Genomic DNA, 15,242 nt, shown 5'->3' with positions numbered 1-15,242 from the left:
CTCACACTGCTGCCAGGCTTCTATAGGTGACAGGACTTCAGGATATCTTATCTTCCTCTTCCTTCACTGGTTCCTCACCTTGCAGTAGATTGACATCAGCATAATCTGGTTCATTTTTTCACTTATTCCGCTATAAACAAAACATATATACAAACATAACATATCTATAACAAAAGTAAAACACTCAGTGGCTGATTGTTTGTTGATGTACCACTAGCTTTTCAATATTTAACTTATTAATATATTGCATAGTTAGGGAGCATTTACACGCTGCATTATGGGACATATTGAGTGCAGTAGGGCGAACCTCACTTAATATTCAGGTTAGTATTAGCCTCTGCCATCAGGAGAAGATAAATGAGTCTTCCAATTTTAGTCAGCAGGATGGGAAATATGGATATATAAACAAAAACAGCCAAATTGTAGTATAAAGATATGCAGTGTGTAAAACTCCACAGGTTGTAAAGATCTAAAGTTTGTGATGATCCACAGTGTAGAGAGATCTATGGTTAGAAAGACCTACAGCTTACAAGAGTCTTGTCTTCGTTGTTGTCTTCATCTTCTTAACCGTTTCATCCCTTTTGGGCTGACGGGGAGGGGACACATGGGTGAAGGCAGGGTTCGCCCCTGGATGAGTCACCAGTTTATCTCAGGGCCCTGTGTGAGCATTTGTGAGTTCATAACTTTGCTCAAGGGTATCTCGGCAGTGCTCTGAATGTGTCCTGGCACTTTTCCCTATTACAGAACACCTTGCATGTTTTGTCTGCACTGGGCCTTGAACCAGGAACCCTCCTCAGCTTCTCAGCTCAGGTCCCAATACGAGATGAAGCTACCACCACCCTGCTTGTAAGAAGCTTTCGAGTTTGTGAGGATCTATCGACAGTTTAAACAATCTACAGTTTATGAGGATCTACATTGTGAGAAGATCTACAGCTTGTGACAATCTAGTGTTAGTAAAGAAAACACTAGTTTTTATAGTAGAAGAAGAAAAAGCTTTGATGCATGGGATACAGTCATTGACATCACTGAAGGAAAAATAGAGGACGAAAAGAATTTTTTACTTTTGTTTTCGCTCCTCTTCAGCCTTCTGAAACCTGCCACTATGGGGCGATAAAACTAAATTGGCTCCACTTAAGGAATATGTCGAACATTTAAAGGACTACTTTAAGATGTTTAATTATTTTTGTCATTTTCCAAGCTATAGGTGATACATTGTGATACCTTACATGCCAGAGCAGCTCAAATGAGCGAAATCTCCTCCATCCTCTCCAACACTGCTTTTCCCCTCCTCCTCCTCCTCCTCCTCCTCCGCGGCTGACTCCCTCCGTACGGACCCCGCATGTACCGACGCTGCGAGGAGCGCTGGGGGTGACTTAATGACAGAGTGCGTCTAACTGGGGTTAAAATGGGAGATTTAACCGCTGCTGTTCATTCGGGATGCAGCAGCCCGACGAGCAATTTGTTGCCGGGCGTTCCTGAGCCGTGAGCGCGTCTGAGAGTTCGGTGAGTTTACAGATGTCAATAATAATAATGATAATGATAATGATAATGATGATGATAATAATAATAACAATAATAATAATAATGATAATAAGTTATTTCCCTACAGTTTTACGATTTAGCTCCATGACGGGTTAATTTCTTGATTTTGGTGTTGACCATATTGATACTTTTTTCCACTTGCAACCATCAAGTGGATAAACAAAGATCGTTTGATGATGACGTCTTTGTTTTAATATTGATGGATTTATTTTGGTGACTGTACTGTTTTTGTTTTTCAGAAATATTATTCTGAATAATTAGAGAGTAGATGTTGGAAATTGTGTGTTTACTTCACAATTAAAGGGACTGAAATCTGCCTCATGAAACAAACGATACAGGAAGCTTAATGTATAGCCTATATATACAGTCAATATACAGGTCGGAGCACAGACTTTTAGTGCATTTTACCCATTCGTATTTATTCATCGCATTTTCTCCAAATGATGATAATTTCAAGATAATCTTTTTTTTGACCTTGAGACATGACACCTGTTTGATTCAAATGTATTGTGCACCACATATGTTGTTGACAGCATCTGCATGTATTGTCACCCATAGCTGCCAAATGATATAGAGCCATTGTAAATTTGAATTCATGTGTCGTGGCGCTCCCTCAGAGGGATGAGGAGATCTATCACCCATGGGGAGCTTGGAGAGACGCTGCTCCTGCACATTTAGAGGAGCCATCTGAGGTGGCTCAGCATCTGTATCAGATGTCCCCTGGATGCCTCCCTCAGGAGGTGTTCTGGTCATGGGGAAGGTCCGGGACACGCTGGAGTGATACTGTATGTCACTCGGCTCGCCTGGGAATGCCTTGGGATCCTGCCGAAAGAGCAGGAGGAATTGTCCAGGGAATGGGAAGTCTGAGTGTCCCTGCTCAGACTGCTGTCCCCTGACAATGTCCCGGATGGATGGAAAGGAAGGAAAAAACAAGTTGAAGTTAGATGTGGTTAAAAGAAAGAACTTGAATTACTACATTATTTATTAGCATTACATTATTTATATTTAAATGTGTGCACTTTCTCTAAGGAAACAGAAGAAAAATAGGGATGTCTGTTAATTTTTTACACATTGCTAATCTTAAATATTTTATATTCCATTTAAAGTCTGCACAGAGAGTAGACAAACAGCAATGATTTTGGGACTTAAATAATGTCATGTCACAGAATAAATATTTGCTTCCACCGTGTTCCTCCAATTTATTCAGTTCAGTAGATGTTTCAAGATGCTAAACTGTCAGTAACCAGATGAGAACCCAAATGCGACACATGAGATTGGCTGAACACCGCTTTATTGTCGGACACAGACAACAGACAGGATTCACCGGGGAGCGAGCAGAACAGAATAGTCGGGGACAGGCAGGGTCGAGATCGGGCAGAAGGCAGACAGAGTTTACCGGGGAGCAGGCTAAACATAATGGTCAGGAACAGGCAAGGTCGGAACCGGGCAGGCAGGCAAACAGGAATACGCTGGAAAGTCATCGGGAATGAATAACGATCTGGCAGAGAGCAGGTGTGCCCCTGGGGTTTAAGATGAGCGTTCATTAGAGTCCTGATGCACAACAGGTGTGCGGCGAAGCGGCTCACGGGCATGATTGCCCGCAGCTGTGATACTAAACAAGTTTTAGCAGAATTCCTGCCTCTTTTCATTTCACTCTTTCGGACATAATTGTCATAATTGTGTCCAATCCTATGTAGTGGATTCCTTTATTGTTGCCACGGTGGACAGGAGACACTTCTGCCCATCACTTTTTTTTTATTTACAGGAGACAACACATCTGTTAAGTTGGCACAGTTTCAAACTAATTAATGCAGGCTGCTTAACGTCGGTTGCGTTTTGTGCAGTTTAAAGACGGATTATCCCGACAGTTTTGTCTGTGAGGCACCAGCGAATGGAGGGAAGAGGCAGAAGGCAGCTGTTTTTTTTATTTTGTTTTTTATTATAACACACGCAAGCCAACAATTTTAAAGCAGAAGCTCACAAAAACTTTAGGAAAAATGTCATAGTGCCCAAATGTCGGTCAACACGACATTTCTGTGGAATTGCATTATCTCTACGTAAAATCCCCAATAAAGGGATTCTCTTGTGTCGTCATAGACACATAAAAATACTAATAATACTCAGATATTGTCATCACTTCTCTGTTCCAGTTGTGATCCTCCTCATATATCCGACATGTTACACTCTTTCACAGCAGAGTTCCAACTTTTCTTTGCCACAGGTTTCTCACTTTCTTTGGAAGGAGAACAAATATCAGGTCTCTTGATGATGATGTCACATATTATAACTTTGATTTTTTTTTTTTTTTATGTTAGCTCCTTTTGGTATTGATGACGACCCAAGAATCTCTTAGAGCACCTGCTGTTGCCTCAATAGTGCCAAAAAAAACAAGCCAGGTTCCAAAAACCGGTAATTGAATAATAACACAGATTTTTTTTTTCACACTACGTAGTTAAATTCACTATGTCCCTATGTAAATAACTTTTAATTATACTGGAAAGTGTGTGTGTGTGCCTGTGTGTGCGTGCGTGTGTGTGTGTGTGTGTGTGCGTGTGTGTGTGCGTCTGTGTGCGTGCGTGCGTGTGTGTGTGTGTGTGTGTGTGTGGGGGGGGGGTTACAAGAGATTGCAACTGCTGTCTGCTGGGAGGTTATCAAAATCATTTTTGTGCATATTTAATTTTAAAAATCCCAATAACTCATCTAATTGGTTAGGAACAATGTAATCCATATCTCAGTGTCCATGCAGTTGGTTTTTTATGTGGAAAGAGGAACAAACATTATAGGTGTATGGTGATATAATATATAGTGAATCCTGATGATAATTAAATGCTCAGCTTTAGAGTGTCATTGGGCTTCTGAATCATTTTCTTTGGTCACGACTTTGAAAGGAAGTTGCAGCACTGACGTCCTTCCCAGTCTGCTGATGCTGAGCTGCTGTGCAGGTTAGTTTCGAAGACTTAAACTAAATGAAGTCCAATTCACATTTGGTGATGAAACATCATGCTAACTTTTGTTCATGATAAGTGAAGTACCTTTTAGCTAAAAAGAGTTTAAAAATGTGTACTGCTTATACTGCTTCCTACCACCAGAGGGCAGTGGAGATATGTTGGCTTTAAAAAGCTCTTGATATTGTTGGTATTGTTCATTATTAAAGCATGCAGAGAGTGCTCGGATGTTAAATGCATATTTTATTACTAGTATGTTTATTAGTATGTTAATTACAATATAATACAAAAATACTATGGAAAAATGCCTTGTGTTTTTTAACAGTGGCCATTAGAGGTGAACTGTCAGTGATTGCTGAAGGTCAGCGGCTGCTGGAGCACCATGTGGGATCATGGACTTGCTTAAAACCGTCTCACATGGGAAGCAGAAGGGAGAGCACTTATCCAAATCAATCACTGATGCCAAACAACAACAACAAAAAAATAAATAAACATCCCAGATTAATCGGTGTTAATGTTGCATCTGTCCAGACACAGGTGCACTGCTTTGCTTCCCACATGAGACATTTTTAAATGGCTCATCAACTAAAAATGTTTTCCACATCTCGTGCTGCCACCGGTAGTCGAACACCATACGTGAATGAAAGATGAAAACAACTGCTCAGCAAGCGCACACAAACATATATACAGTATACTCTCTCTCTCGTTTCTCTCTCTCTCTCTATATATATATATATATATATATGTGTGTGTGTGTATATACTGTATATATATATGTGTGTGTGTGTGTGTGTATATATATACACACGCACAAAGTTGCTTATTCAGATGAACTCAGATATATTAACAGTAATTTGAGGATTTTGAGAGAATTAAAAATCTTCTTTAAATGTAGTCCTCAGTTGAAAAAAGAGGAGTTGTGCGTACAATAGAGCTGGTGCTTTTCTTTGTTTTTTCTGGTATTGTGTGTGCAGAGTGCAGAGCTAGGAGCTTATAAGAGGGAGAGAAGATTAGCCAGATGATAAGAGGAAATGATCAAAGGAAAGAAAGCTAGTGCGCAATATTAAAAGGAAATTTGGGCCAGACGGGACATCTTGGAGAGAAGAGGCAATAAATCGGTTGATGGATTATAAATGGCTATTCAGAAGAATTAATTAATTAAGGATTGCTCATACAGTTTTTATTTTTTTGGTAAGTGGATAGATTCTTTCTGTTAAGTGTAAAATGTGGCCAAATTTGTGATTCATTTTGTTTTGTTTTTTATTACAAGTTTTAAGTCGATGCCAATAAAGCATTTAAAGTTTAAATGAGAACTGACAGTGGATCAGCAAATCATTAGTTGTAATATAAAGAACAATCAAGCTTGATTATTGTTTAAATTATACTGATACTGGTATAAAGACCCAAAGGTTTACTGTTTTTGAATAAAATTGAGTACATCCATTTTTTCCATTGAATTCCAGTCAGGATTATTTGATGTGTTTACACCTTTGGACCTCATCACTGCTCCTGATATCGAACCTCAGCCTTGTGTGTGTGCATGCAACCACATTTTTTTAACATTTCACCAGCCTCGAGTGATGAATTCCCAAGTGCTCTTTGGCTTATCTGCTAAATATATTATACGTTTACAAATGCAGCTCAATCCTCAATGATGTGGGAGAAAACGACATTTACTGGTATGTTGATTGAAGATATGAGCAGACATATAATGTGTATGTGGCAAAGGGAGAAAAGTGATTCATGTGCTGACAATTAAAACTTACTGCAGTCTGTGGTAAAAATGTAACGCTATTACATTATTTACCAAGATTGCACTGCAGCAGAACATTCCCTGCAAAATAATCTGCTCTGACCCCAGCTGCTTCATTGCTCTCATGTAGACTGATTAATGTGGGAGGTCATGCAGAAAAGTGTAGTTTCGATCATAGCACTTTATTTTGAAAAGTGTACAGTATTAATGAACCACAAAAATGCTATCTGAGCTAAAATCAAAAGTTATCTCAACTTCTGGTGGACTGTGCAAATGTGCTGCCAAAGAGTAAATGGTGTTAGCACGGGAACGATGCAAAAACAAGAATACATAAATCAAATGCAACAAAACAAAGCTGCAAGAGAAAAATGTGGCAATCGCAGAAACTAAGCAGGAGGGAAAACTTACAAGTCCACAATACAACACCCCCCCCCCCCACCCCCCACCCCAACAACTGTAAGAGAGAAATGAGGCAAATTCATTCCACAACGGAAGTGCACATGCCACTGTAAGGTGAATTTATTAGAGACAATTATAAAGTCTTATAAATCAAGATGTCTAGCTACGTAATTACACTGCTCTTGTAAACGACTGCAGCCACTTATTTAAAAAAGACAAACAGCTTAATGTAACTCTTCCCTCTCCTCTCCAAAGGTTAGCTAACTTTAATCTCTTCCTCTCCTTTGTGCATGCTGCACTTCTGTTGTGGTGCTAATTTGCTCCTTTCTCTCTTGCAGTTGTTTTGAAATGTACGTGTTTTTTCACATTAGTTTATTTTGTCTTAACAGTGAAAGTACATTTCCACTTTTCAACACCGAGGAAAACTGGGCTCTTGAATGAAGATGAGGGTTTCAGTCAAACACCAACAACCAAACTCACCTCAACCACAACAATGACATCGATCTTCTTCCCTCAAGTTGTCTGCTAAACCTAATCAATACCTATTGTGATTGTGTGAAAATGATACATGCGTTTGAGGTCAACAGTCAGGGTAGGTTATAGATTTTTGTTCTGGCTAAGTCGGCTAACCCTGTGGATGCGTATTGACAAGCATTACAGACCAGACATTCATAGAATACTGCTTTGTTTCCATTCTATTTATTTTTTGTTCCAGGACCTGCCAGACTTATTTTAGTGTGTCTTTATTTCTATTTGAATGTTTGGTGAATCCTGTTATGTGGGGCTGCATGACTGATGCAGTGTCACAGTTAGAAATGGAAGTTTTCGGAAGTCTTAAAAAACCTGGTCTACTCCCTCTGCACTGGAAGTTGCTGGAAAAATTCTGCTTCCTCTTTTGCAGCTTATTATTTGAACTATTGGAATTCCATTCGAATTTTTACAGTATATATTCAAAGCCAGACAGCATGGGGATTGGTTCGGACCGTTGCCTCAAACAATCAAGGTTTGAATCCCCTGGGGCCTGAGCAGAGTTTGCATGTTCTCCTGTCTCTGCATGGGTCGTCTCCAGGTGTTCCGGTGTTCTCTCACCGTCCAAAGACATGGATTTGGGGGATAGGAGATTTGGCTGGTCCACATGTTTGTTTAGCAGTTAATGTGAATGTGAATGTGAATGGTTGTTTGTATTTGTATGTTGGGAAAATAATTTAGTAGATGGATGAATGGATGGATGGATGGATGGATGGATGGATGGATGGATGGATGGATGGATGGATGGATGGATGGATGGATGGAAGCTCTCTTTAGTCATTTTAAATTGACAGTGCCACCTATAATGTCTATAACTATGAGCTGTGCTATTGAATACATATTTACTCTATGCATTCTGCTAAATTAAGCTCATTGTATGGTGTCTCAATAATAATAATAATGTTGTCTTCTGCTGCTGTCAGATGTGGCGGCCAACGTGAACAGGTAAATGAAACATGATCCAAAAGGCTTTCTTGGGGTTTCATTCTCTTTGTCCTTTACTTTCAGCCCAACTATGACCACTGGCGCCAGATCATGACTTTGCTCAACAAGTCAGATGAGGTGTCCTCTCCCTCCTCCCCTCTGTCCATCCTTGACCGTAATTTTTCCGCCTTGGCCACCAGTGACCCTTCAGACTCGCCCTTATCCTTCTTCACCTCCTCTCCCTCACTGACCTTGTCCAACTGCACCAGCCCTTCACCAGGCTCCCCTCCTCGGTACAACTTCTATGCCATGCTGCTGGTGCTCCTGATCTTCTGTGTGGTGTTTGGTAACGTGCTGGTGTGTTTGGCTGTGTCACGGGAGCGTGCTCTGCAGACCACCACCAACTACCTCATTGTCTCTCTGGCTGTGTCTGACCTGCTACTGGCAACACTGGTCATGCCCTGGGGCGTTTACCTAGAGGTAAACACACTTCATTACATTTGAAAATCGATCCAGTATGATCACATGATCACCCAATCCACCACACACAGACTTTTGAGTTATTTTAGTCATCAAACACACAAATTGGTATATATGTGTATAATTTTGAGTTTGAAAAAGATGGATTTCTATATATGCTCCTCATCAACAACTTGGTACCTTAAGCCTTAGTGTTGGTCAGGATTTTAAAACGCTCTGTGGCATCATTATCGACTTAAAGTGTGTGTAAAATAACACACTTATTGCTCTGTTCTCACAGAAAGTAAGTCTTTGAGCTAATACGCCAAAAAGTGTTAAGCCTATAAGTTTGAAACCTCATCAAAATCTTGAGTAAAATACAGAAGACAGTTTATAATGATATTAAAGGTGTGAGAAGGAGAAGCTAAACAAAAATTTACAAAAAAAAAATAAAAAAAGAGAATGCATTTATTGTACCAGTATATTTATTTTCCATGTTTCATCAGCTCTCAACTTAAATAAGTCTTCTTTACAGCAATTTTTTTTTTCCATTTGGATTTCAAAAATAAGATTCAGATTCAGATTTCTTTTATCTGTCCCACAACGGGGAAATTTACGCCGCAATAGCAGCAAAAACACACAGAGGAAAAGACATAAGATAAAGATAAGAATAGAAAATATATAATATACATTTGATTAAGAATTAAAATAAGAATAAAAAATATATAATAATCTAAGATAAATGAATAATTAGACTTTTTGTATACCTGTACATAGTACAGAGCGTGAATACAATATACATATCAGAATATATGATATTCAGATTGTGTTAGCGGGCATTATGTTTATTGTGCAGCCTGACAGCAGCCAGCAGGAAAGATCTGCGATACCTCTCCTTCACACAGCGAGGGTGGAGCAGCCACTCACTGAAGGAGCTGCCCAGTGCTGCCAGGGTGTCCTGTAGGGGGGTGGGACATGTTGTTCAACATGTTGAACGTGTTGTACAACAGCTTAGCCATCATCCTCCCATTTCCCACCACCTCTGCTGAGTCCAGGGGACATCCCAGGACAGAGCTGGCCCTCCTTACCACTCTGTCCATCCTCTTCCTGTCCCTGTCCGTGATGCTACTGGACCCTCAGACTATCCCATAGAAGATGGCTGATCCCACCACAGAGTCATAGAAAGTCCTCAGGAGTGGTCCCTGCACTCCAAAAGACCTCAGCCTCCTGAGCAGGAACAGTCTGCTATTGCCCTTCTTGACAAGGGCGTCTGTGTTGTGTGTCCAGTCCAGGCTACTGTTTAGGTGAACACCCAGGTACTTATAGGACTTCACAACGTAGTCCAGCACTATTTAGATTTTCTTCCACAACCATGAACCTGCGCATTTTTGTAGAAATGGACTAAAGAACGGTGAATGCTCATTTTATTATGAATTAAAAATTGCGATTAAATTCGCGCAGACATTAAACTGACTTTAATTAGAGGCATTGCATTATACTCAATCTTTTCTAAACTTGACAGTAAATCTGCCTGATCTGATTGAAATCTGATTTCAACTGAAAAGTTGCAATCAAATATTGAGTAACTTCACTAAATGAAGCCATCCTGCCTTACAGTTATACTGCACTGTGAAGATTAAAGTGTGTGAAGCTGCTCAATCAATCAATCAATCAATCAATCAATCAATCAATCAATCAATCAATCAATCAATCAATCAATCTTGGTTTATATAGTGTCTGTTACAATCAAAATTGTTTCTAGGCGCTTTACAGAATCCCAGGGCTTGACCTGCAACAAGCAACAGTAGCAAGGAAAAACTCCCCTTTAACAGGAAGAAACCTTGAGCAGGACCAGGCTCATGTAGGCTCCTGCTGCTGGCCGGCTGGGTAGGGAGAGAGGAGAAGGGGGAGGACAGGTAGAGACTAGGCAGAGATCATAGAAATACATTAATTATAATAAACTGCCGGTAGATTTGAGTAGGTCAGCGGGGTTGGAGGTCAGTAGGTCAGCATACGGCTAATAAATGAGAAAATTCTACTTTAATGCCAGCCTCTGTTATTTTGCCGAAGGTGGTGGGAGAATGGCATTTCAGTCTCATTCACTGCGACATTCTGCTCACGCTGGACGTCATGATGTGCACAGCCAGTATTCTCAACCTCTGCGCAATCAGCATTGACAGGTGAATGCTTCTTTCATGTTACTTACGTTAATAACTAATGTTAACCTGTTTTTTTCTTTCACCAGGAGTTTAAATGGTCAAGTTTATAAAGGAGGGGGGGGGGGGCTAAATCATTAAAAGAAAACCCCTCAGAGATGCATTTTGCTTTATCATTTAAACTGTTGTCCATGGTCATTGTGGCTATACTCGTCCATGATCTTTCATCTGATCGTGACCTGTGTGTTCAGGACTAGCTGCTCAAACAGCCAGCAAGAAGACAGCATCACTTGTTATTCTGAGAAAAGTGAAGTGCTCAAAAATGAGCATGATGAAGTCAAACAGGTTTATTAGTATTGCATAATAACAGGGCTGGTTGGGAGGTTTAGGTTTAAGCTAAGAGGGATTTTCCTAGTATCCCCAAACTTTGGGATTTGATTGCTACAGATTAGGGTAGAGTATGTATCCAGCCACAGACAGTGTTTTCTAAAATTCCATGTAGGTTTCAATCCAAAATCCTGTAATTTAAGATTAAACTCAATTTTCCAATAAATTGGGAAGTTTTCCAATTTTGAATATTTTACCTCATATCAAATTGATGTTCTGTAAATTACCAGACATGTGACCAGTCTATGTGCTTGGTTTTTCTTTCATGTTTAACTCGGTGTTCCTCATCTGTCACTGAACTAACAGAAGTTCCCTGAAGATCATCTCTCATACCTACACTAATTATCACCCACATAAATGGAATTTATCATATCAGCATGCATCAGACATGTTTTTGTATCCTTGTTGCTGTGAAGTGGCGAGTGACAGCTCCTGTCTGTTTGAGAGGACACTGAATTCCCACTGTCCTTCCACAAAGTGCCTGAGTTTGCTTTAAGATATGTGCATCCATGACTGCAGTGTAATCCCGAGTCTGCATCTGCATCTGTGTGCACCTTCACAGATACACAGCTGTGGCCATGCCTATGCTCTACAACACCAGATACAGCTCAAGGAGGAGGGTGGCAGTGATGATTGCAGTTGTATGGTTCCTCTCGTTTGCAATTTCATGTCCTTTGCTTTTTGGACTCAACAACACCGGTAACAGTACATCATACCCCCCCAAAATGACACCCCTCCTAATGGTTTAGCATTTCAGTAAAGACACACAAATCACAGGTATTGATTTAACTGTCAGACCAAAAATTCTGCAGAGTTTGTAGCACCCGCAACACTATGAATTTCAAAGTAGGAAATTGAAGTAACTTCATTATACTTCATTATTATTTATTGAATTTAACTTTTAAGATGGCTTCTGTCTGTTTGACTTACAGCACACCTCTAGAGCATTGGTTGCAATAGTGATTTTGAAAGTTTTCAAAAGCTTAAAGCAATATAGGATGTAAGATATTTGAGTTGACAAAAGAGTCTCTTAAAATATAAATCCATGTTTATGTATTTTATATGAAGACAACTTTCATTAGTTTGTAATCTGAGCTCTGGAACTCATTGAATATGACGGTGAAATAATAAAAGATGCTGTGTTAATCAGGGACAAAATATTAGCACACAGAAATCCTTAAGTGATATTTCAATATCAAGACTTCATATTGGTTTCTAACAGTTGGTTGCTAACAATTTTCTAAAGGCACCTGTAAAAAGTGAGATAAGACACTGACACTGAGTTTCATTTCCATTATCAGCAAAGTTTGCCATTTACTGGAACAACTAACAAACAAATAAAACACATTCCAGCTAACTCTAACTTATGCACCACTGCGCAAACATGGGCACCAACACACAAACATTGAGTGATCAGTTTTTACCCAAAATAAATGCCTGAAAATTTACAAAAACAACAAAACATCTAAACAATTTTTAAATTTGCTTCTGATCCAGGTGTGGATTTATATTTAATTCAAGAGTCACCACAAGGGTTTGCTGAACTTCAGAAACATAAAGAAATCTGGAAAATACATGTTAGCCCTACATTTTCTGTATTTATACTTACTATGGATTTGTGAGATTAAGTAAAAAGCCTCCAGTAGCTGCATGGCTGATTTTTCCATGTTTCTATGCCTGGTAACACTTTTGTTAGCTGTAAACGTTCTCTGACATTAACTTATAATAGTTCTAAAAGAGATTAATATTATTAATAGCCCCATAACATATTCATATAGATTTATAAAAATGAGAAACTACCAGAAACAATTTGTTGTTGTTTACCTGTTCAGCATTCGTCTCCCATTTCTCCTGCAGCTAACCGTGATGGCACCACATGTAGCTTTGCAGATCCAGCCTTCGTGGTCTATTCATCTGTGGCCTCCTTCTATGTTCCCTTCATCGTAACTTTGCTGGTGTATGCACAGATCTGCGTGGTGCTGCGTCGCCGAGGCAGGCGCACAGCCCCCCCACGCAGGCACGGTCTAAACACACAACGATCTGCTGATGGAGTAGAAACACACAGGGGGAGGAAGGTAATTCATCACTTTGGACTATTGGATAATTTCATTTCATCATAATTTCATCATGAATCTGTACAAAACTTTCTTATAAAAAAAGTCATGTCTTACTTATATACAAGCTGCTTGTGTGCTATGGGTTTTCTGCTTCCCCTTCAGAATAAGTGCACACAACCAGAGGATGTGAAGTTGTGTGCTCTGATCCTGAAGCCTGCAAGCACCGGTCTACAGCGGAAGAAAGTGGTGAGCTTCTTGATACAGTGAATCGTTAAGGTCATTTTGTTGGTCTCACAATGCATTCCCTGGTTTTCCTCTTTGTGTGTCAGACCCTTGTGAAAGAGGCAGTGGTTCACCCCCTCGAAAGTGAGCCAGGTCAATTCCTGCCCCAGACTCAGCAAAACCGTCCTCCTCCTCAAACCTCCTCCCAGTCTGGACATGCCAAGATCTCTCTGGCCATTTCAGTTGGACCTGCCCCAGTTCTTCCCTCAGCTGTGACACGATCAACCCTTCTGCCTCGTTCACCCACCCTTGAAGATGGCATGAGGGGCCGAGAGGGATGGAGAGAAAACAGTGGAGCCAGAGAAAGATGGAGAATTACTAAAGAGAGAGCGAGAGGAAGACTGTCTCAGCAGAAGGAACGCAAGGCCACACAGATGCTTGCTATTGTGCTTGGTGAGACTTGGGTATTGATCAAATGCTCACTACTCTCATTTTTTTATTACAATATTTCACCACCTGCACAGTTTTAGCTCGAAATAAAATCTGTACCGGTGAGAAAAATTGATGAAAACTAAGAACTTAGATGAAAAAATGATCTTTACTACACCAAAATAAAATGCAAATCAGTTGACAGAGCATGGGGACGTATTCTAATGCCTTTGGTTTTTACACTATTTCGATATGTCAAAATGTAAGATTTCAACTGGGATGTCAAAATAAATGTAATGTTCATGGTACTTTGTGTAAGGATGGGAGAACTGGAGCGTAATGTACCACAGAACTTTTACGTAATTTGTAAAGTTCTTATTATAATGCCTTTCAAACCCTTCTGTGTAAAAAGTAGGGTTGACAAAAGTTTTTGTTTTTTTTCCCCATTTTGTTACACCCTAAATGATTGGCAGATTTGATCTTCTGATCATCTTCCTTTTTCTGTCTCAAAGGTGTGTTTATCATCTGCTGGTTACCTTTCTTCCTCACCCATGTGCTGAAGGCACATTGCAGGAGCTGTTGCATCTCGCCTTCACTGTACAGCGCTGTCACCTGGCTCGGATATCTGAACAGCGCCGTCAATCCTGTCATATACACCACTTTTAACATCGAGTTTCGCAAAGCCTTTATCAAAATCTTACACTGCTGACTGATGGGAGAAGAAAACTGTCAACAAAGACATCCTGAGTAGAGGAACAAGGCAGAGTTGTGATCATGCAAGAACCATTTGAGTATTACCTGCTGAAGAATGATAGAAAAAAATGAATGCGGGAACCAATGCATGTGACAGAGATGACAGTAGGGATGCGAGAATCTCCAAGAAAAAGTTTGTGACAGGTATAAGGCAGTTACAAGAATACAATGGTAGCCAAGGATATTTATAGGAAAGGAGAAGTTGTGAGGAGGTTTTACTTGACATCTGCAGACATTAGCATGTGTCTTTCCAGACATCCTTCTGGAAAGACACATGCTAATCTTTTGGAGGGGGGGGTTTGGAACCAAAAATGTCATCTTGTTATTTATTTCTTGTATGTGCTTGTATAGTCATGAATAAGCCAAGCTGAATTAAGCAAACGAGTGTCAAGCAGGGACATATATGGAATATATATGGAATATGCCCATACTTGACACTCAACTATTCTTCATGCCAAAATTACATGGCAGAAAAATGAGTTGACAAACAAGTACATGATCATCAGGAGAGCTAACATAATGTATACATTGATTTGCTTTAAATAGGTGGGTGCATGCATATAAAGTGAATGCATTTTCATCCAACAAATAATAATCTGGTTTTGAACTCACCAGATTTTCTTCCTGCTGTCCCCCTCCCCCCAAGGGTTGCTATGGTGAAATCAACTTCCCCTAGAAAACCCCAACC

The 15,242-nt window shown here is 40.0% G+C and overlaps 1 protein-coding gene across 4 annotated transcripts; it reads left to right on the top strand.

Annotated features, from left to right (window-relative positions):
- The first annotated feature begins 1,378 nt into the window (after positions 1-1,378).
- On the top strand, positions 1,379-14,838 carry LOC101065811 (D(2) dopamine receptor A-like). Of its 4 annotated transcripts, none has more exons than XM_029831730.1 (9): positions 1,399-1,503; positions 8,091-8,112; positions 8,176-8,571; positions 10,621-10,730; positions 11,656-11,792; positions 12,951-13,168; positions 13,313-13,396; positions 13,480-13,825; positions 14,314-14,838. In XM_029831730.1, the coding sequence occupies exons 3-9, from the start codon at positions 8,203-8,205 to the stop codon at positions 14,508-14,510; spliced, it is 1,461 nt and encodes a 486-aa protein (XP_029687590.1). In that variant the 5' UTR covers positions 1,399-1,503; positions 8,091-8,112; positions 8,176-8,202; the 3' UTR covers positions 14,511-14,838. The 4 variants fall into 4 exon arrangements, with proteins under 4 accessions (XP_029687588.1, XP_029687590.1, XP_029687589.1 ...); XM_029831729.1 differs by lacking the exon at positions 8,091-8,112 and adding an exon at positions 3,858-3,951; XM_029831728.1 differs by lacking the exon at positions 8,091-8,112 and having other exon boundaries at positions 1,379-1,503.
- Positions 14,839-15,242: the final 404 nt, after the last annotated feature.

Source organism: Takifugu rubripes, unplaced genomic scaffold, assembly GCF_901000725.2.
Source record: "Takifugu rubripes unplaced genomic scaffold, fTakRub1.2, whole genome shotgun sequence".
NCBI lineage: Eukaryota > Metazoa > Chordata > Actinopteri > Tetraodontiformes > Tetraodontidae > Takifugu > Takifugu rubripes.
The sequence above is the reverse complement of the archived record's forward strand: the minus strand, read 5'-3'. Positions and strand labels throughout refer to the sequence as shown.

Bases quoted from the DNA above. Each gene is read 5' to 3' on its own strand.
- LOC101065811 (XM_029831728.1), top strand. From the start codon at position 8,203: ATGACTTTGCTCAACAAGTCAGATGAGGTGTCCTCTCCCTCCTCCCCT. The intron at 11,793-12,950 runs GTAACAGTACAT...TTTCTCCTGCAG, and splicing joins TTTTGGACTCAACAACACCG to CTAACCGTGATGGCACCACA. The intron at 13,397-13,479 runs GTGAGCTTCTTG...TTTGTGTGTCAG, and splicing joins GTCTACAGCGGAAGAAAGTG to ACCCTTGTGAAAGAGGCAGT.